At 33.5% G+C, this 20,967-nt stretch overlaps 2 protein-coding genes across 2 annotated transcripts in view; both read right to left on the reverse strand.

The window, feature by feature from the left end:
- The window catches only part of LOC134270923 (zinc finger protein 330 homolog), a 36,697-nt gene that overhangs the window by 14,035 nt on the left and 1,695 nt on the right, over positions 1-20,967 (reverse strand). The window lies entirely within an intron of this gene.
- Positions 4,892-20,451, reverse strand: LOC134270920 (uncharacterized). The gene is made up of 11 exons (XM_062753173.1): positions 19,894-20,451; positions 16,501-16,601; positions 16,017-16,257; positions 14,514-14,668; positions 14,005-14,093; positions 13,395-13,475; positions 12,937-13,017; positions 11,314-12,276; positions 10,528-10,749; positions 9,765-9,913; positions 4,892-8,903 (listed from the first exon to the last, which is right to left on the reverse strand). Exons 2-11 carry the CDS (start codon positions 16,526-16,528, stop codon positions 7,535-7,537), a joined length of 3,378 nt encoding a protein of 1,125 aa, XP_062609157.1. The 5' UTR covers positions 16,529-16,601; positions 19,894-20,451; the 3' UTR covers positions 4,892-7,534.

The following is a 20,967-nucleotide window of genomic DNA, read 5'->3' on the forward strand; positions in this document are numbered from 1 at the left end:
GCAATAGAGAGGACTACACTATTCCTAGATGTAGACTTGAAATATTCAAGAAATCTTTTGTTCCTGATACAATAAACCAATGGAATAGTCTGAGTATCACCACTAGAAACAGCATATCTTTTAGCAGCTTTAAAAATAACATACATAAAAAACCAGCAGACCCCCCTTCTTATTTCTCCCATGGTAATAGACGACTTAATATCATACATACTAAACTACGACACAATTGCATTTTAAATTATGATCTTTATAGAAGAAACATTATCGAGAGTCCTAACTGTTCATGTGGTACACCAGAAGACCCATATCATTTTTTCTTTGTCTGCAATAAGTACCAATATGCTAGAGAAAAGCTATTCAGAGATTTACTGTGTCTTACGAAACCAAATATCAAATTGAACATTATTGATTGTCATTTACTTCTGTGGGGAGATGAGTCACAAAATGTAGAAATCAATAAATATATTTTTCAGTCAGTTCATAAATTTATAAGAGATTCTGGTAGATTTAATTAACTATTACTGCCTAACACTTACACTCTATATATCTATATAATTATATATTTATCATAATTATGTAACAAATGTATGTTTCAATTTAACAAACTTGTTTGTACATCAATATTCCTTTTCACTTATTTTCCCTATGTATATATATTGACAGTTGTATGGTGAGAACCTAGTAAGTTGTTAGAACTTGTGTTCAAACCATTTGTATAGTATTTATACAATAAAATATGTTCAAACCAACATTTTCTAAAACATAATCTTATCTGAGGTTGATTGAATATCTTAATAAAAAAAAATAATTTTCCTCTCTTTCTCTCTATGATTTGTTTGGCTATATTTAAAAGTCCTTGTTTCCTGTCGCAAAGAAAAAAGTGGAGAAGGAGACATGGAGTCACTGATATAAATATCTAGTAATATTGTATAAAGTTCTAACAATATAAACCCATCAAATCCCCCCAAAAATTTAATTTAGTTTTCATAGTCTTAAAAAAAATGGGGAATTTTTTCACTTTTTCTTTTTGGTGTTAATAACTTAAATTTAATTCTTATGTTTGTAAACTGTCATTATTGGTGGACATATATGTACAATATTGATATACGTATCACAGGAACATCGCTCGCTCTTGTTTGTTTTTTTTTAACATGTTCTGGCTTAAGTAAGAATGCCACACCATTTTATTTGTATATATTGTTTTTGTAAAACTTAATTGTAATAAAATGTTATTTACATGCCATAGGTGCTTGATGTTTTAAACTTTCTTAATTTTCATAAAAATATTCCAGTTAATTTGTATAATACATAGTGGATTTTTTTATTTATGAAAAGAAATTAAGGTTTAAAACATCAAGTGCCAGTGTTACATGCTGTTGTAAGGAAGGGGGGCACATACTTTATAAATTTAACAAATGAATCAATATTTTTTTTTAATTTGTTATTCAAAACCTTTATTCCAAGGGGGGAAATGGTGAAAAATATGTACATGCAATGTAGACCAAAATCTGGTTCAAAATAATTGTGAAACCTAGCTCCTCCAAACAAGTTTACCTCATTGCAAATTGAAAGTTGTAGTTTTCACACCTTTCCTGAACATGACAAAAGAACTGTATATTTCTTGTATATTCTATGCGAATTGGAAGGTTTTACAGTTTGACACCTGGCCAGAAGAACAATAAACAGGTGATTTCATAGGTATGTGTATACCAGGTGGATGATCACCTGATCTTCCTCAGATTCCATTGATCTGATTTACACAGTACACATACAATAGCATTTCAATTGACCCCCACCCTCCACAACATATTTCATTAATTTTCCTTTTTGCACAACTGCCTCTATATGTCATTATTTGCTGTAAATATAAAATTAGCTCATATCCTAAAGTAATCCCCAAAAAGTAGATGAACTTTATTTATAAAAGTAATCTTATTTGTTAACTTTATTTTTTTCTTTTTAAATGTAATATTTATTGTCAAAATTTCTTTGTGTTCATTACCAAAAAATTATGCAGTATTTATAATGATCGCATGATATAATCATGATCTAAGACTACTTGTATAATAATTTACCCAGGTATTAGTCATCTTTTAGATGAAACAAACATTAATATAGTGTTTCAATTTCTTCTTGGGAAGGGGGGGGGGGGGTTAAACTTTTTACTAATGAGATAGATTTTTCTAATTAATGTTTTTAAACTTAAATTTGCACACTTATTCACTTTATTTCTGTAAAAATTATTTACAAATCAGAGGCCAGAGGCATATGCTTTTAAATTCAAAATACTTGTAATTGTAACCTTAAAAATTGCATTAATTGAAAATTGTTTACACCAATGTCAAAAGTTTTGCACATGCTGCTGCATATATGTACCTGTAACTGTATGCATTCTAAAATGTATCAAGTTTTCAATATCTTTTATTCCATAATTATAATTAATATATTTTATATAATATATTACTTACTAGATTTTTAAAATGCAGATCATGAATTTTGTACATACTATAATTTAATGTATTAAACATCTATGTTTGAAAGAAATATTTTTGGTTTTTTTTTTTTGCAATTTGGGTGAAAATTAATTTCTCTTCTTTCCTTCTATTTTCTACTTAATGATTAGGCCGGAATTAAAAATATCTTTGTTTCCCCTAACCCGACCCTAAATTCTCAAGTTGGGTCGGTAGGTAGGTAAACAATTTTATTTTCTGACAGCATCTTTGAAAATACATTCTAAAATTTAATGGAAAATTACATATTTATAAATAAGAAAAGTACAAAAGAAAGTGATTTGTGAACAAAATGCTAAGTATCATATATATGCCGTTTAAAAGCAAAATTCATGATTAATTAATTCACAACTGTAAGTTAGATGAACTTGTGAAATATCTCACCAGAGTACATTTATATAAATCGAATTAAAAAAGACAAGATTCTCAAATACGCAAAGACTGGACATCGAGTATATTTTTTCAAACCTTCAATCACCCTGCAGTGCTTATAGACGGTCATTGTACTTTTTTGAGGGCCATGAGATTTGCAGCGGTTCTAGAGCATTTTGCTCTAGAGTTAAGACATAAGCGGCTAATTTTAAGTCGCAGGTTTAAATACCAATGAGGAACGTTGAAAACGGTCCTTCAAAAGGGGCCATAAAAACTTTTGTCCAGTGTCGCAGAAGATGCTGGCCCAAAAAAGATTCCACTGCTTAATGGCAAAAAAGTGCGTAGTACATCTAAATTTGGAGCAATGGGGAAATGTTCAAATGTCCCAACAAATCTCGAAGGGATTATAAGCAAAGAAACAACCAATCTTCAAGGGCCTAATTAAAGAAAATGACACTAGACGTCTCAGGAAGTTGAATTATGATTTCAAAACTATTTGGAAAAAGAGTATTTAAACAATATTTAAATGAACCAAACCGAATCTACCAATGATAAAAATGCTATATACAATGTCATAGTCACGAAGTTTAACCCGTAAATGAAGGCATGAAAAATTACAACTGAATTATATTTATCAGGATGAATATGCAGACATATTTACCAACTCCTATGATTCCATAATGGCATAAAGTTAACATAAGAACATAGATGAATTGTTTATCAGATCAAACCTCAAATTAAATAAAATGCAGTGAAATTGAATGATGTGTTCACTAGGTGGGCCCCTCATCTGCTCATGAGGCTGGCCTTTCCATGTATTACGTACCTGAAATTCAACATACAGTTTCGTTTGTTCGTTGTTTACCGTCCCTTTCGAAAATTTATTCACTCATATGGAGACACCAAGACACCTCCGAAACTCTTAATTAGTCATTGTAAATTTTATTATCAAATTGTTTCAAGAGTGAAGAGTTCTAGTTAGCAAAAGGCATAAGATTGAGACATCGCCGTTGTTTTATGAAAACTTCTCTGTAATCACATCTGGGCGCTATTTTGTTTCCATCAAATGCTTGAAAATCACAGTAGAACAATGTCGGTCGTTCTGATAAAAACTGATTTTGATGAAATTGTATTTTATAAAACTTGGTTGACAATAAAAAAAATTTTGAATCATCTTATTTAAAAAAATCTTTTCAGTCGGCGCGTTTTAGTTGGGTCGGTCGCGTTAGGGGAAACAAAGGTATTTTTTATTTTGGCCTTATATTCTCTTCTTTTTATGATACCAATGTAAATTGGCAGAAGAATAAAATGCATGCTATATATATAAAAACTAACACCTAAGTTCACCTGCTCATTACATATAGCTGCAAGACTGCAGCTCTGATCAGAAAAATTGGGATGGAAAACCTAGAGCTACAGTGCCATATTCCATTGAAAAAAAAACTTTTAAAAGTCTGTTATTTTCTTTATTTCTTTCTCCGTTTACATGCATTTAACATGTTTAAACTAGCTGCCACCTAAAAATTTCACTGACTTTTCCTAGCATACTTGATTTTGCAACTTAATGCCACTGCAAAACATTTCCCAAACCCAATGTTTACGTACCTTCTGAGGCCAGAGCCTTAAAATTAGATTATCAAAATTTTCACAGATTTATATATACATGTATTACCGGGGTACGTGTATTATACTGCCATATTTTAGAGCTACATTGAAAGAACATATAAATGTCCTATGCCAAACCTGATCTAGAATTTAGTTTAATTTAAAATAAAAAGAAAAGAAAAATAATTTCCTCTAATCCAAAGTACTCGATCAATTCAGGAGACTTAAAAAAAATCAGGTCGGCGGATCCGTAAACCAAGAAATAAAAAAAAAAATGTCACCTTATATATGATCAATCAGAAATTTTGAACCAAGTCAAAAAGTTTTATCAAGATTTATATTCTAATACAGATTATGAACTGATTGATATTGATTTAGAAGAAATTATTAAGAGGCCGTGTCAGTAACCATTGAGATTTACATGGAAAGTCAAAAATTTTGAATTGGGCAAAAACCACCCTAAAATATTTGAACAACAACAAAAAACAGATTTGAGACAAATTTTACAAATTTATTCATCATCATTGGTTTCCATGGCAACAAATGTGATTTGCATAGTAAATTCTCGACGAAACATTGTAAAATAATACAAATTTAGACATATTTAAATGCAGAGTGGGGAACAATTGGAAGGTCTAAATGTGTTTTCTTATACTGAAGTAATGAAAGATCCATCAGAAGAAAATATCTTTATGTCTGTAAGTATTTTAAAAAAATTTGATATGGTTGCTATGGTAACCGAAAAATGACAAGCTTTTAATGATGGGAATATCTGTGGAATATTAAGTTTTTTCAAAAGTTGAATACTTAAAAACGCAACAACCCTAGATATTGTATGTCATATCAAGTTAAACATATATCCCAATACTATGAAAAAATAAAATAAAAATTGGTAGTCAGGTGTCCCAATTTTTTTTTCCAGGAATCAAAATTGGCAATTTTTTCAAAACACTTTCAATGGAATTTTGCTCATTTTCGCGATTTTTTTTTTACATTACGTCAGATATTTGACAGTTAGATACCAAATTCACAGAAACATAGTACTTTACAATAATCTCCATACAATATATGACTTTTTTTTTACAAAACAATGTAAAAAAATTCTCCATAGCAACGAAATTTATACCTTAGTAACCGACTAACCTGGGATCAGCAACACATAAAACATATATCTAGGAAAAAAAATCCTCTCAAGTGGAATATTTGGGTCATGGCATCCTAATCTACTGTCAACCCTTTTATATTTACCCTATCATGTTAGTAATAATAAGTATCATTGTGTACAATGTCTCGTACAATATACCGGGTAGTCAAATTGTGAACTAATATGTGAAAATTTTACCATATGTTTGTCAAAATGGAGCACCAACCCAAAGCTCTATCTACTCAAAGGCTAATTTTCATTGCTCTATCACTTTTGATATTTAAGTTTATGAACCTAAAAACAACAAGAATTAGTGTCGCTTAAACAGAAGACAACCTTATACATGTACTTATTCACATGAACATAAACCTAAACATCAGCAAGGCTTCCTTGTGAAAATTTAGCTTTAAGCAACTTTTTATTAAAGTTCACCTTATTTACTATCAAAGATCAATCAACTGGTCAAATATTAATGCTCACTAAAAGTATCATATATTTGTACGTAAAACAAGTGTTTCATTGAATATGAATAAGCATTTCATGTTTATGCAACCATCTAGAGCTAGAGCAGTACAAACAGGATAAATACCACACCCAACCCCCTTATGGGGCAACACCACTTATATCAACAGTACTATATAATGAATTTAACGAGTTATTCAAGCATAAAATGAAGGTCACATGTAGAATCCATTGCATTATACACTGCAGTCATAGACATTAAACCATGCAAGCAAGTTTGGTCTATATACCACTTATACCAGTAATAATGTGGAAAGCTGTACTTTACGATGTCTTAAACAGGAACAGACCTAAACACTTCGCTGAACATATCCAAGCGTTGTCCACAGACAGATGGACTAGCAAATAGGGTGATTCCTACATTCCTCTTCCAACACAGTTTGATATTATAACTAATATTAAGTACAGGACAAGAATGCCCCGCCGAAGAAATGTTAGTAATGCAACATGAAAAAGTGTATGTATAAAAATTTGATTAGTTTGGTTCAGGTAGGGCTTGTGGTCACTAAAGAATAAAAATGAAGGTCAGATCCAGAATCCGAAGCAAGTCTTGTAGTGTCCATCCCTAGATGCATCATCCATACAAGTTTGGTTCAGGCAGAGCTTATTGTTCCTTGGGAATGAAAATATAGGTCAGATCCAGCATCTGAAACAAGTCTGGTAGGGCTATCTCTAGATGCATCATCCATGCAAGTTTGGTTCAGGCAGGCTTATAGTTACTTGGGAATGAAGAAATAGGTCAGATCCAGCATCCAAGCAAGTCTGGTAGTTTCCATCTCTAGATGCATCATCCATGCAAGTTTGGTTCAGGTAGGGCTAATAGTTACTAGGTAATAAAAATGTAGGTCAGATCTAGCATTCTCAGCAAGCCTGGTAGTGTCCATCCCTAGATGCATCATCCATGCAAGTTTGTTCAAGTAGGGCTTATAGTTCCTTGGAATGGACCTGCTTCAAAAACTTGAACCTGGTCACTCATCTGGAAAATGTAGGTCAGATCCAGCAAGATCCGAAGCAAGTCTGGTAGTGTTTATCCCTAGGTACATCATCTGTGAAAGTTAGTATCAACTTGTGAAGTTTGATAACCTTATTTTTTGAATGGTAAGTTTAAAACTGAGCTACACACTCATTTAAGAAATGTGAGGTCAAAGGAAAGGTCAAAGTCAAAAAATGTTGATGCAGTTGCATAGCTCTCAACAATATCTATCAGCAAATGAAATTTGATGAAAATTATACCTTAGGTACTTTCTCTGAAACTTAGCTTTGAACAGAGCTAAATGCAAAGTGTGACAGAAGGACGGAAGACGGACATGACAAACACTATATGCCCCGGCCATATTCATTGTGCTGCATAAAAATCTTTATTTTAGTTAGAAAACGTATTTTAGTTCATTGCTTTAAGAGCCATATCAGAAATCTGATTCAAATTGTTAATGTTCCCTTCAGCTGTCAAATCATTTTCTTCATAGTCAGTGTTAGACATCTGCCTTTTCTTTAGCGAAAGTCTACTAAAAAAACTTGCAATTTGAGCTGCTGAGAGGAAATCTCCAAAGTGGAAAATTCGTTCACCATTGTCATTTTTCACACTTCTCATCTCTCGTGCTACTTCTTCAGGTTCACATTTGAATCCTGTTGATTCACCTTGGATGAATTTCTTGGTCATAAAGGATTTTTGCATTTCAGTAAATCTTTTGACTTCTCTCTTTTTTTTAATAGCCCATCCACTCTCTAAAGTGCTAACTCCTGAAGCATCTTCTGATCCATTCAAATTTGCTCCTGTAAGTCTATTTTCAATTAGGGTAGCATATGAAAATCTTGAGCGATCCTTTAAGTCCATTCTCTCCACAGAGAAAGTGTGCTTTCCTGTATCTAAGTGGTTACACAAATGACCATATCTTAAAAATGTAGATATGCATCCATCCTCTGGACAAGTGAATACATTGCTGCAGTCATCTGCACAGGGCGATTCCACCATTTCTTGGTTGCTGACATCTGTACATGAAGATGCTGTAGCACCTTGTTCTGGACATGATGAAGAATCAACGTTTGTCCGTGTTTCCATGGGTGGAGGTGTCAGCATGACCTCGGATACAGACTTGGGAGTAATTTCAGGGATTGCCCAATTTAAATTAATTCCCGCAGTGTCATAATTTATTGTTTTGCCTTTTCCGATCTCATACTGCTTCCAAGCAGTCAAATTTCTGTTGTCATAACTGAAATCAAAAAGCTGACTGATGTTTTGTAATTTCAGCAACATTTTTGGTGGTTTGGAAATTGGTGGCAAAGACACAATAACCTGTACATTGTTCATCTTGTTTTCAATAGCATCCTTGAAGTCACTAGCATTCAAGACATTATTTCCTTCATTCACAAATCTTTTTATGTACCATTTTATATGAGCAGCTTTTCGATCACAAATTGATTTACCACCTTGTGGGTCACAGAAATCCATTCGTTTTATGTTAATATAATTTCTGTTCATATGATTAATGCAAGGAACAACTCCAATGCCATAAAGTGAATGGTAACAGCCAGCATTGTCAGACCGTACATAAACATTCTGTATTGCTGCATTAAGATTCTTTATTCGACCCAGAGTATCTTGCAGAATGGCAGCTGATGTTATTGCATCCTGATTTGCAATATCAAAAACATGAACAAAGGTAGCTGATCTTAAGGTTTCCTCTTTCCATGAGAGAACACTGATATGCCATGACAGCCCTCTTTTAGCAAACCATTTTGCTTGGGATTCTCTGAAATAAATGAGCAATACTAAGTTACAATGTATTTACATTACAGTCAAAGACACTGTAAGTTTCTCAAAATTTTCATAAATTTCTCAAAATATTGTAACAAGAGACCATTAAGTTGCCCTTGGGAACCCCCACCCTTAGGTGATGATGCAATTTCATTTTACAACTACAGAGATTCGGTCTGGAGAAACAGATGTCAGACAGATAGACATGGTAGTTTTAATGTAACACCCCCACCCCAGAACTTGTTTGTGTGGGAGGGGGATAAAACAAAGCACTGCCTTAATTCTACATGTTCTAGATTAAAAATAATTTTTGAGCTTCACTTATTTGACAACGAATTGAATAAACATGGATACATGTTTGAAGTGTGTTAGTTGTGAATAGAGAAGATTTTTCACACAAAACCTGGTCTATGAGGGAAAAATATCATTTTAATGTACAAACTCATTTCTGAGGATTCATCTAATCATGTGGAAGTAGAAGTCTTTTGTTGGGACCATAAAGAAGTTTCAAATATTCAAAAGTGTTAGGGAGATATAGTGATGACGGGCTCAGCTCAGCTTCGGAGGCAAAGACAGTGTTCATATGAAGTCTGAAATCTATTGGATCAAAATTGTAACTTATATCTTGCTTACAATGTATTTTAATGCAAACCTATACACTGAGAGACAAATCCAAGTACTGGTACCCATGAAAGCTTGCATTACAATACCCCCCCCCCCCACCCATTACCCCCTCTACCCTGCAACCTTGCTGTGAGGGGATAGTGACCTACAAATTACAATAGAAAGATTATGTGAAGGTATGCTGATTATGCAATCAGCCTAAAAGTATTGAAAAACACAGAGAAAGTAATACCTGTATTGTAGGGGAAGGAACTTCATAGCCCAATCTCTTTCTAGAAGTGCTTCATCCGACTTCATATTTTCCAAAATATTCGTTCTTGCTCTGTCTTGGTTTACAGTGCGAAGTATGTGCATTTTCCACTCTTTAATCAACTTCACACTCTGCAAGTAGATAAGTGTATCCCATTAAGTTTTTGATAATGTTACATGTAATATACATCTCCCTTATATAAATTAGGTTATCTGAAATTCAGTTAAGAGAGGCAATAAATGGATGTTTTTAGATGTTTGATTCTGGATCGATGTGAAAATTTTCCAGGAATATCTAATACCTTTCATGAAACTCAGCAGTAAAAAACACCTCGCAAGTTTTACCCCACCTCTGACTAGTTTGCAGTGACAACTTGGTCAGTGATTGGTTCATAATAGGCACGTGAAAGCAGTGTGTATCTTATATCTGGTCACCTTCAACTTTATATGCTGTTATCTTCAAATGAATTGAGGGGATATTGTGACATCACTTTATTCCCATTGGTTTTTTTTTGACATCACAGCAGGTAAACTTCAGGCAACAATAATGAAGCAATGACAGATTTTTAAAAGATGGTAAATGTCAAAATGGTCATTGGTGGGGTAAAATCAGTACTTCGTCATAACATGACCAGGAACAGAATAAAAGCTACTACCCAGATTTTATCCCTAACTTGGTCACTTGACAATTAGGTACCTAATATCGGTACAAGTCAAATATTGATTTTATACATTAGGTTAAATACCTCTGCAGCTGTATATTCAATGTCATCTTTCTGGTCATAATCAGTGAAGTCTTGGCAACTAATTGCTCCCTGTAACTCATCCAACAGATTGGTGATGCTATTGCATTCATCACAAAGTTTCCAATGTGAATGGTCACATTCCTTTGAATAAGCAATGTCTTCTGATGACAGGGCATAAGTACAGCAGTGGTCAGGTATTTCAGAGTTTTCACTGATATGCAACTGAAAGTAACAACAGGAAATTGTTTAATTTCATCTTCTAAGTATGTGAGTGATAATTTGAACTTCAAATTTGAATCTATGCAAACTTGAATCTACACAAAGGGTGCTTACATATTTTTTGACTAGCTGTGGGGTTTTTTCCCAGTAAGTTATTATATATTTTTGTTGTCCCACCCAATCTTGGGGGTCATAATTTTAACAAATCTTTATCTTAACTATCTGAGGATGCTACCACATATACAAAACCAATCAAGATTTTTTTCTATACATTCCCATGTAAAACTTTGATCGTCCATTGTGGCCCCACCCTACCCCTTTGGGTCACCATTTAAACAAACTTATATCTACACTATCTAAGGATACTTCCACATGACCAATGATGGTTTTGCTGTTCTCAAGAAGATTTTTAAAGATTTTTCAAATATTTTCCTATGTAAAAATTTTGATTGTCCATTGTGGACCCGCCCTACCCCGAAGGTTTAGGTGAATGTTGGAATATTGGTAGTCCCAAAATTAAAAGAATCTACAGTAAATCAACAATTTCATCTGAAAAATTAGTAGTACCTTGTAGTGAGCTTTTAAGTACTGCTTTCCTTCATTAAGCAGGCCAGTCATCTTCTCTGACCATTCATGTCCTTTTCCAAGCTGACCCAATACTTTGACAACGTTTTTGAGGTCATCAAAAGCCTGGCTCCCATCAGCAGCAAAATTATCAAGTCCTTTCATTGACTTCCTGATACCTGGTTCAACTGCTTCCAAGATCCTCATATATGACCTTTCAGAAAGAACATTTCGAAACTCTTCTTCCTCACAGAACTTCAAATATAATGATACAGTTCTAGTCCGTACACTGTTCAGAATTATTTTGGGAACATTCAAAGTGATTCCTGAAGAGATTTTATATGAACAAGTGCCAAATGGTGAATCAGTCATTATTGCTGGCGACATTATGAATTCTAGGAAATGTTCTATCTGCTCCTTGGTAGCTTTTTCTCTTGTCTGTAATCTTTTCTCTACTGGCATGCCTATGCCGTTGATGGCAGCATGCTTACGAGCTGCAGTATACTTGTATTTTGACAGAGATGGTATATGCTCCTTAATCTCATTGTAACTGTGGTCCTCCACCAATAAAGAAAGAAGTTGTCTCTGAGTTCCCCAGCTGGTCATGCTAGAATAAGCTTCTGAAATAGATTCAATAATGTTTGTGTCTTCACTGTCTGGATTGCTTGAATAAATAGCCTTTTCTAACAGATCCTCTTGGTTCGGGGCAATAATAGAAATGATGTTGTGAAGAATATCTTTTGATTTTTTAAGATAATCATTCTGTGTCCTTTTTGATGCAGATTCGAAATTGACAGTTAGTGTTTTTTTGATTGGACTAACACCTATGGCATCAAGAAAAGTATTCAAGGCCTTTCTTTTACGGAGAGGACTGTCGTCATGCTCTTGGGAATCCTGCCATTCAGATGATAACTGACTTCCAAAAGATGTTGGTTGGGAAAAGTTGTCTTCTATAGTTGATTCCACCTACAAAATAAAGATACAAAATAAATCCAACAAACAACTTAATTTAAAACAACTGGCACAACTGTTACTCATGCTATGACAGTGTTTCACAGCCCTGAGCCAAAGTCACCACTTCAATGTCAAGGTCAAGGTAAAATTTGATGGAGTTTTCAGGTCTGCATTTCTATATGCCTCATAGAACAGCTTCATACTTGGCATACAATGCTTCTATCAATAAGGTCATGAGCCTTGACCCTTACCCAAGGTCAGACTTTGATGCCAAGGTCACAGCAGACTTCAATAAAATTTTCTTGTCTGATATGTATTATCCCACTTGGCTCAGAAGAAAGCTGCATACATGACATAAATGCACCCCATGATATCTCGGTATTTCACAACCTTTTACTACAGCTTAGGTCAGCAATATAGGCCGATTTTAGGCCTCTTGTCTGTGCATAAAATAAAAGTTCGTAGGTCAAATAACTTTTGATGATCGCATCCAAATCTTTTCAAGTTTGAGGTTTCCAGGACAAATAGCTTTGAGTTATCTCTTGACAAAGAAATGGATAAACAAAGTTATTACTATAGGGCTCCCACATCTTTGAGGCTCTTATTAACAAGCTAATGCTCAAAGTAATTTTAAACAACTCATAACATGTAAAAACAAAATTCAGTACAAACCTCTGATTGTTCAATATGTATTGGAGCTAGTTGTACTTCACGGTCATTTCGTAATTGCAACTCATCATCATCATGATTCTCCTGAAAATATTTTACAACTAAGTTTACAAACTTACTTGACCCTATAGCATATAATTATATAGTGGATGAACTTTATAATAAATCAGTGATTTTAAAAGTAGTTTAAAGGAGGATAAGTTTGTGAAACAGTATGTTCCCATTTAGAAAAACTAGTTTTAGGCTTTTTAGCATAAAGGTCAAAGCCAAAATGTCACTGACCTTGGTTTCATTGAAAGTGCTTCATTTGTGGAATATGCATACCAAATATTAAAACTCTATCTCACAGTTCAAAGTAATGACAAAGGTTAAAGTTGACAACAGATAGACAGACAGGACAAACAAAAACATTCCCCTGCTTTTGGGCATAATTCAATACATGTAAAAATTTCAACACAAACCTCTATTTGTTGTAAATGCATTGGAGCTGGTTGTAATTCATGGTCATTTGGTAGCTGCAACTCATCATCATCAGGATTCTCCTGAAAATATTTTACACTTTACCCTATAGCATATATAGTGGCTGAGATATAAGACATTAAACTGGACAAAGGGTATACTCCATATAACTTACATGTATTCTCAACTTTGCTGACATGAAATAATTACAGTGTTCAAGGTACATGTGTCACCTGCATTACTATTGAATCTAATGTTTTCCTTGACCAGGAAGAGATATCATCACAAGAAATCAACACATGAAATCTCAACTCCCTGTATCACTTCCCATGTAAAAGTTTAATATGGCCAATGTTATCTTTTAAAAAAGAACATAACTCCATTTTTTAACTACAGAAAGGTCTTGTCACTAACAATATGTATCCTATTACACTTTTTTCATAAGTTGTAGGCTGTGATATCTAAAGTATGACAGACAGACACCTTTAAATATTATCACTTAGTGTTTGCAATGCTTTGCAGAAAACACAAGTGCAATTGTTTTGGAGAAAAAATAAAATTGCATTATCCTGGTTTCATGTAAATATTACACTCTTTGTCGTCACCACTTACATGACATTTTGTACTTTCCTCTTGTTCCATTTCTGCAGAATCTGTTGCCATTTTCTGTAGCAGTTCTTTCCTGCAGTTGGTGCATACTCCTGCAACAATTATGAAAATGCAAAAATTTTGAATGCAGGTACAAAAATTTATGAAGCACAGCCTCCCTTTTTTTCTGCATTAGCACAGTCAAATAAATACATTCAGTTATTTTGAAACAAAAGACATAATAGAAAATAATATTTTACCCAAACAGGCATATACAAACTGATAATTTGCTTCAAGATACACAATACAACATATTTGCACGTGCATGTTCTTGACTGTCAGACAAAGGAACAGATAGACAAGGTTTACAGATTACCAAACTAAGTGTTCAATATACAAATGCCCCTGCTAAACACATGTTCTTGAAAGCATCGAGACAAAGTGATTCATACATGCTTCTGCTGGCTAACAGCAGGTATGATAAAAATGTGTTATAGTGTAGTTACACTGAAAAGAAAAAAAAATCAACAAACCTGAACCAATTTGTATAAGGACATCATAATTTTTCTTGAGAAAGAATGATTGTTCTTTTGTAATGGTTCCTTTTGAATTGCTCCGGCTCTTTTTTGCACATTTCCATCCTAAGGAACACATCTTGCTTGATCTCCATCCAACCCCAAGAATGTATCTATAATTCAAGAACAGTTTAAAAATAAATAACACAATCAATCTGGAATGCACATGTGTACATGACATTTTATAAAGGCAAAAATCATTATAATGTTGATGTAGGGCAACATATCAAAGTAAAATAAAATAAACAAGTGTTTGAGAATATAATATTTAAGGAATCACTGTCTAGTTTTGAGAGTATGCCAGGGCATCAACAAAAGTGGGAAACATGGAATAATTTGCATAATGGGCAAAGCCCCGTTATGCTAAAATTATCCCATGTTTCCCACTATTGTTGATGTCCCTGGCATACTATCAAAACTAGACAGTGATTCCTTATATTTCCATTTCATTGTGAAAACATATAGGTAATCAGGGATTACAGTGCTCACCTCAACGAATATTGTCTCTAAGTAAGGCAAAGTCACACAATTAACCAACAAAAATTGTACATTTCAAAAATTAAAATATTTAAGCAATTTTGATCTGATATTTTGAAATATACCTACATAAAAAATTTAATCTAGTTCTTCTTCATGAAATTGTAATCAAAATCCAGCATCTGAAGCAAATTTGACGGTTTTCATCTCTTGATGCAACATTTGTGCATGTTTGGTTTATACAATGTTATATAAGCCATATAGTTCTTTGGAAATAGACCTGCAACCATAACTTTTACCGGGTCTAATATCTGAAAAATGTATGTCGAATTCAGCATCCAAAACGAGTTCATTAGTGTGCATCCTAAGATGTATCATCCAAGTTTGCTCATCATAGGGCTATAGTTAATTGGAAATGAAACATGCATCAAAAACTAACATTTTCACTCATCCACAAAAAGTAGGTCAGATTCAGCACAAAGGCAGCCGCACAAGATTTACATGCATTTTTGGCCTCCTTAGCGTCAGACACAGAGACAGATGTGCACAAGATTTGCATTCGTATTAGGCCTCCTTAACTCCTGACCTATCGACCTGCCTAATTTACATTTCGGCAGAATTATCAAGAAATAAACTCCGTCAACTTTCAAAGAGTTATCTCAGAGAAAAAAAAATTAGAAATGGAAATATATATTAAACAATCAATAAGCTTGTATATTTACTAGAAATTACATAAATAATACTGTAGATCACTTAATTTTGGCGATACCTTATTTTCTCGAGATAGTCATTGACTCTTGATTAGGGAGACAAAATTTTCACGAATTGTGGTTATTGCTCTATATAATCTTAAGGAATACTATTAAACGTGAGAATTAAATTTTCGCGAGCACACTGTCTCGCGTAATTACGCGAAAATAAAGTTCTCGCGAATAAAAAGTGATTTACAGTTCATGTAATGTATACAAATGTATAGTGTAATACCTGTGTTTGGGGCAGATGGTAAGTGTTTCATCCTTGTCTTCAAAATGGCCTGCCCGAGTCTTTATTAAATCGTATTCATTCTGTATACTTTTGTGGTTGATTGCAAAATTCTGCAGATGTGAATCTACAGAATTTTGACAGCAGGTCAGGGGTAGTATTGTTTGGGGCCAAGTTTTCTTGTAACCAATCAGTCCACATCCAGAGGTTGATTGACTAAAACTGCATACAAACTGGATCGCACCTACAAGAAAAAACACAACTATGTTAAAGATCAAGTGATCAACTTCAATTTTATAAAATTTGAATTGAAAATCCTTTGAAAAAAATTTTAAGTAAATTTAATGAACAAAATCACCGATATTTAAAGTTATGAAGGGTTTTGATTTAAAAATTTCTGATAGAACAAAGAATAGTTTTTGTTAAATGTGATTTTTGACAAGGTCAAATTGTAATTTGAGGCTTGACCTTTGACCTAAAAATGTACCTGTAGATGTCTTCCTCTCATCACCCATGACGAATGTGTGACAAAAAACCACTAAAGATGATAAAGCCCATGGTGAAGCATTAGTTGAAGTGAAGAATTACCTAAACATAAAATTCAGAATTTCAAGGCAAAGATCAAATATCAAGGTTTATGTTGTATTAATGGATTTGAACATGCCATTGGGGGAAGATGTTTTAAAAATATTTTTCGTTGATTTCTCTAGTGAAAAACAGTTTTACCAAAATTTAGAGTTATCTCTCTTTGTTTTTTCAAACAAATAATATTTTTTTGAAATTTATATAAAAACTATAAAAAAAAAAATCATTAAAATACGTATATTAACTTTTGAGAACTGAGTAGAGGTTGGAGGGAGAACAATGCTATTTATCTTAATCATATATTGGTGTACTGGATATGGAATAAGGCCATCCTTAAAAATATTCTTTTTTGCGGTAACGCGCCTCATCATTTTAGGTGTGGGTAGGTAGGTAGGCTTATTTTTTTTTTTTTTGAGACAAAAAGTCAGAATTAAATTTCGGTTATATAGAGGTATTAACTTTGTCTTAGATTTCACTTTGAGTCACTAATCAAATAAGAAAATTAAGGCATTCTTAATGAATCAAATCTTTTATTGTTCAAATATCAGAAGAAATCAGTTTGTTTTTTTTTTAATGGCATCTACTGGTGCAATGGGGACTAATAAAAATGTCAATAGGATAAAATTAGAACATGGATATGTAAAAAAAAAAGAAAAATTTTTTTGAACCCATAAAAAAATTCCAGTAGGGTGGATTTTGGTGAGTCGGTCGCGTTACCGCAAAAAAACAATTTTTTAAGGATGGCCTAACAGACTGCTGTTATCATGGAAAGGAATGCTATACTGTACAGGTAATGAGGAATAGCGGGTATGACTATGAATATTTATTATTATACGATTATGGACTTTTTTGGTGTTGAATATGTTTTGTTATTCACCAGAAAAATATTCATATTGACTGAGGCAAAGCCAAGTCAATATGAGTATATTTCTGGTGAATAACATACCATACTTAAGTCATTTTCATGCTTTGAGCACATAAGGCCTGCGTAACAAACCATATTCAACACCAAAAGAGTCCATAATTGTTTTATTATATAGTCCAAATTTGAATAAATAAGACATTGAAGGCTGAATGACGACACCATTTGGCATTTCCATTAGCGAACTTCTATCGTTGAAAAAAAAAGTCAAGCTTACAGTTTGTCACCCCCTTGTTTTTTCCGGTGTTTCTCTGTGTAAGAGGTCCAAATGTTTAAAAATAATCCTGCAATAGGTTTGTATAATATGTTTTCTGCTCAGATATCTAGCTTGCTGTGGCTGTTGCAAGCATTGTTTACAACATTGTATGATATGTTGATTGTGACGTCACAATGCCGCTGCATGTGCAATGACCCTCTGGTGAATACGGCCTCAAATCCAGGGAATATGTACATGATGTAGTGTGGGTGCCAGTCAAAGTGCTCCCTAATAAAAACGTCCTGGTCAAAGCGTCTTCTAATTTTAGTCAAAGCGCCCCCTAAAATATTTTTACAGGAAAAATAACACCCATTAAATAATGGTCAAGGCGTCCCCTGATTTTAATCAAAGTGCCCCCTGATTTTGGTCAAAGTGCCCCTAACATTTTTTTTTTTAGAAAATATATCTTTAATTAAACCAATCTTTACTGTCCCCAAGAAATGGTCAAAGGGTCCCCTGGGTTTGGTCAAAGCGTCCCCTAATTTTGGTCAAAGTGCCCCCTTATATAATTTCTTAGGGCCGGGGCACGTTGATTAAAATCAGGGAATGCTTTGACCAATATTTGGGGGCAGTTTGGGGGGATGTTTCATTGTTTTGTAACATCATTTTACCGTAAAATTCTATAAGAGGCGCTTTGACCAAATTCAGGGCCTATTTTGACCAAAATCTGGGGACGCTTTGACCAGGACGGTTTTATTAGGGGATGCTTTGACTGGATTTCATGTAGTGTTATGAACTGTTTGTGCTTGTATAGATTATAAAGGTGGGTATATAAATAGACTAAATAATAATAATATGAAATATTGTTTCAAATATTACATCGTACTTGTTAAATGAACAGTTATAAGCAGACATACAGGAGTGAAAATCTACCAATTTGACCTTATTAGTGATTGATGAATATCAGGTCCAGTACAATCAGTACATTTAGCTACGTAGGTAGAATTACCTAGGTAGCTTTATTTACCTACCTCAGATAGCTTGATTTAGCTACCAAATGAATTTATTTCTATAAAAAAGCATTTTTCTCAGCATGTGCAAAAACTATCATGTTGATGCCGTGATCATTTTCAACTCTGAACTCATGTAAGAACAATTCATGAAATATGAAGAAATGTCTTTTTCTGCGCAATTGCAATCAAAGTTCTGAAAGTTTTGAGACTATGTATGACAGTTACTCTTGAATGAAATGACAAAGAAGTCCAGTTCTGGTTAACATGATAATAGGTTGGTAATTATTCAGCACAATGTAAAGTAATCATACTCAGTCATGCCTCACCGCAAACAATGGAATTACATGTTTTGCTCTAAATTGACCAAACGCAGCAATGTTTAAACTATCTCTGCTTTGGATTGTTTTTTAAAGACAACCTAGTATAAATATCAATAGTCATTTAACTGCGATTTTTTGCCTCTTTTCCATAAAAGAAAAGTTACATTGAAATAGCTAAATAAAGCTACCTGAGGTAGGTAAATAAAGCTACGTAGGTAATTCTACCTACGTAGCAAAATGTACTGATTGTACTGGACCTGGGATATGTTCTCAATAATTTAGTCTGAAATATCTAGCGTCTTCCGGGTTTTCAGATATTTTCTGAGCAAGGAAAACGTCAGGACCTGCGCCATTACGAGAACTGGAAATTTCGCCGTCTCCAGTCAGAGTTGATTTTCCATACCTGGGATCCGAACCGCGTTAAACTGCAATAAATGCTGTTGTCTTATTTTTTCAATGACACAATGCGTGTTGTACTCGGTAATGTCGATGAAAAAAAACATCACTCGTCATTTTGATTCAGGACTTGAACTTTTTTTAAATGTGTTAAAATTCACGAAATGAAATCTCGACGGTCCATCGTATTTTTTTATTTTATATTAAAAAGATGTTGGTGAGTACTAGATGCATTGCACTATTGATAAATTGTGAGTTTGAAATTTCATTCGCTTTGCAAATATCGAAAAACAACCCGAAATCGGCGAGAATGCCGCCTCTGGTTGGAATACCGAGTTTTCGGAAAGGCGCCAATTTTGACGGTTTTCTTGCACAAATAATACAAAAATAGTTAAAAAGCCATGAAAACGTCAGATATTTCGGACATTAAATAATAATTTTCAGTCACCTTCAATCGCTTGATGCAGTCATGCCCCCTGTAACCGCACAAGAGCTACATGATCAGTACATGGTGTTTTTTTTTCTCTCCGACGTCTGCTGCAACTCCAACTTTCTGTTCTTCATCAGCAGGAGAGTTCCACAAAGGGGAGATAATCTGCTTACGCGCGTTCATATTTGTGATACATTGTAAATCAAATTATTTGCTGTAGACTATCCAACTACCATTTTTTATGATTGGATTTATAACTTCAAAACCCGTAGTTTTTATTGTATGTATGATCGTGATAGAGTTTGGTTGCGTTTTTGCGTAAAATATTTATGAAAATTATGGTGATTTTACAGCATTTGGTAAAAACAAAGCAAAGTAGGGCCCAATGCTTTAAAATAAATATGGAAAAAATTAAATCTGCCTTATATATTGAAATTGAGAAAAACATAGTTTAATTCTGTAATTAATTTTGACAGGGTTATCAATAATCAAATTTCACACTTTTCAAGCATTAAAATCGCTGTTGCTATGGTAACAAGGAAGATGTGACCCACATAACTCATGTTTGAAAAGACATTCATCTATACTTCCATGCGTCCAAATATTAAAGCAAAATATTTTTTTTCACATTCCACTCACTTTATATACAATACTCAATGGTTACTGACACGGCCTCTTAACTCAAATGAAATTCCAAAATTAGATAAAATCACCTCTTTGATTAAGAAAAAGATATTGAAGAAAATGAAGTTTTACAAGTTGTAAAAAATATGAAGAATGATAAATCTCCTGGAAGTGATGGTTTCACAACTGAATTTTTGTTAATTTATCTGGAGTGATCTTAAAGTCTACGTACATTATGCGAGCTATAAATTGTATATCGTCAAAAAAAAAAAAAAGAAATTCCTATTTCACAAAGACTAGGAATAATTTAATTCATGTATACCCAATGGGAATAAACCAAGACAATTTTTGAAAATTTGAAACCATAACTCTACTAAATTACAGAATAACACTCAAACTGAATTCCTAAAAGGAAGATATCTTGGTGAAAACACCAGATTTATTTATGATTAAATGGCATATACAGAA

The sequence above is a fragment of the Saccostrea cucullata genome, unplaced genomic scaffold (assembly GCF_032062105.1).
Source record: "Saccostrea cucullata isolate Sc308-1 unplaced genomic scaffold, CSIRO_AGI_Scuc_v1 ctg681, whole genome shotgun sequence".
Classification (NCBI taxonomy): Eukaryota; Metazoa; Mollusca; class Bivalvia; order Ostreida; family Ostreidae; genus Saccostrea; species Saccostrea cuccullata.

Excerpts from the sequence above, each read along its gene's own strand:
- LOC134270920 (XM_062753173.1), bottom strand. The coding sequence starts at position 16,528 with ATGGGTGATGAGAGGAAGACATCTACAG. Across the intron at positions 10,750-11,313 it reads ACTTAAAAGCTCACTACAAG|TTGCATATCAGTGAAAACTC; the intron begins GTACTACTAATT and ends TGTTACTTTCAG. Across the intron at positions 9,914-10,527 it reads TTGAATATACAGCTGCAGAG|AGTGTGAAGTTGATTAAAGA; the intron begins GTATTTAACCTA and ends ATCTACTTGCAG.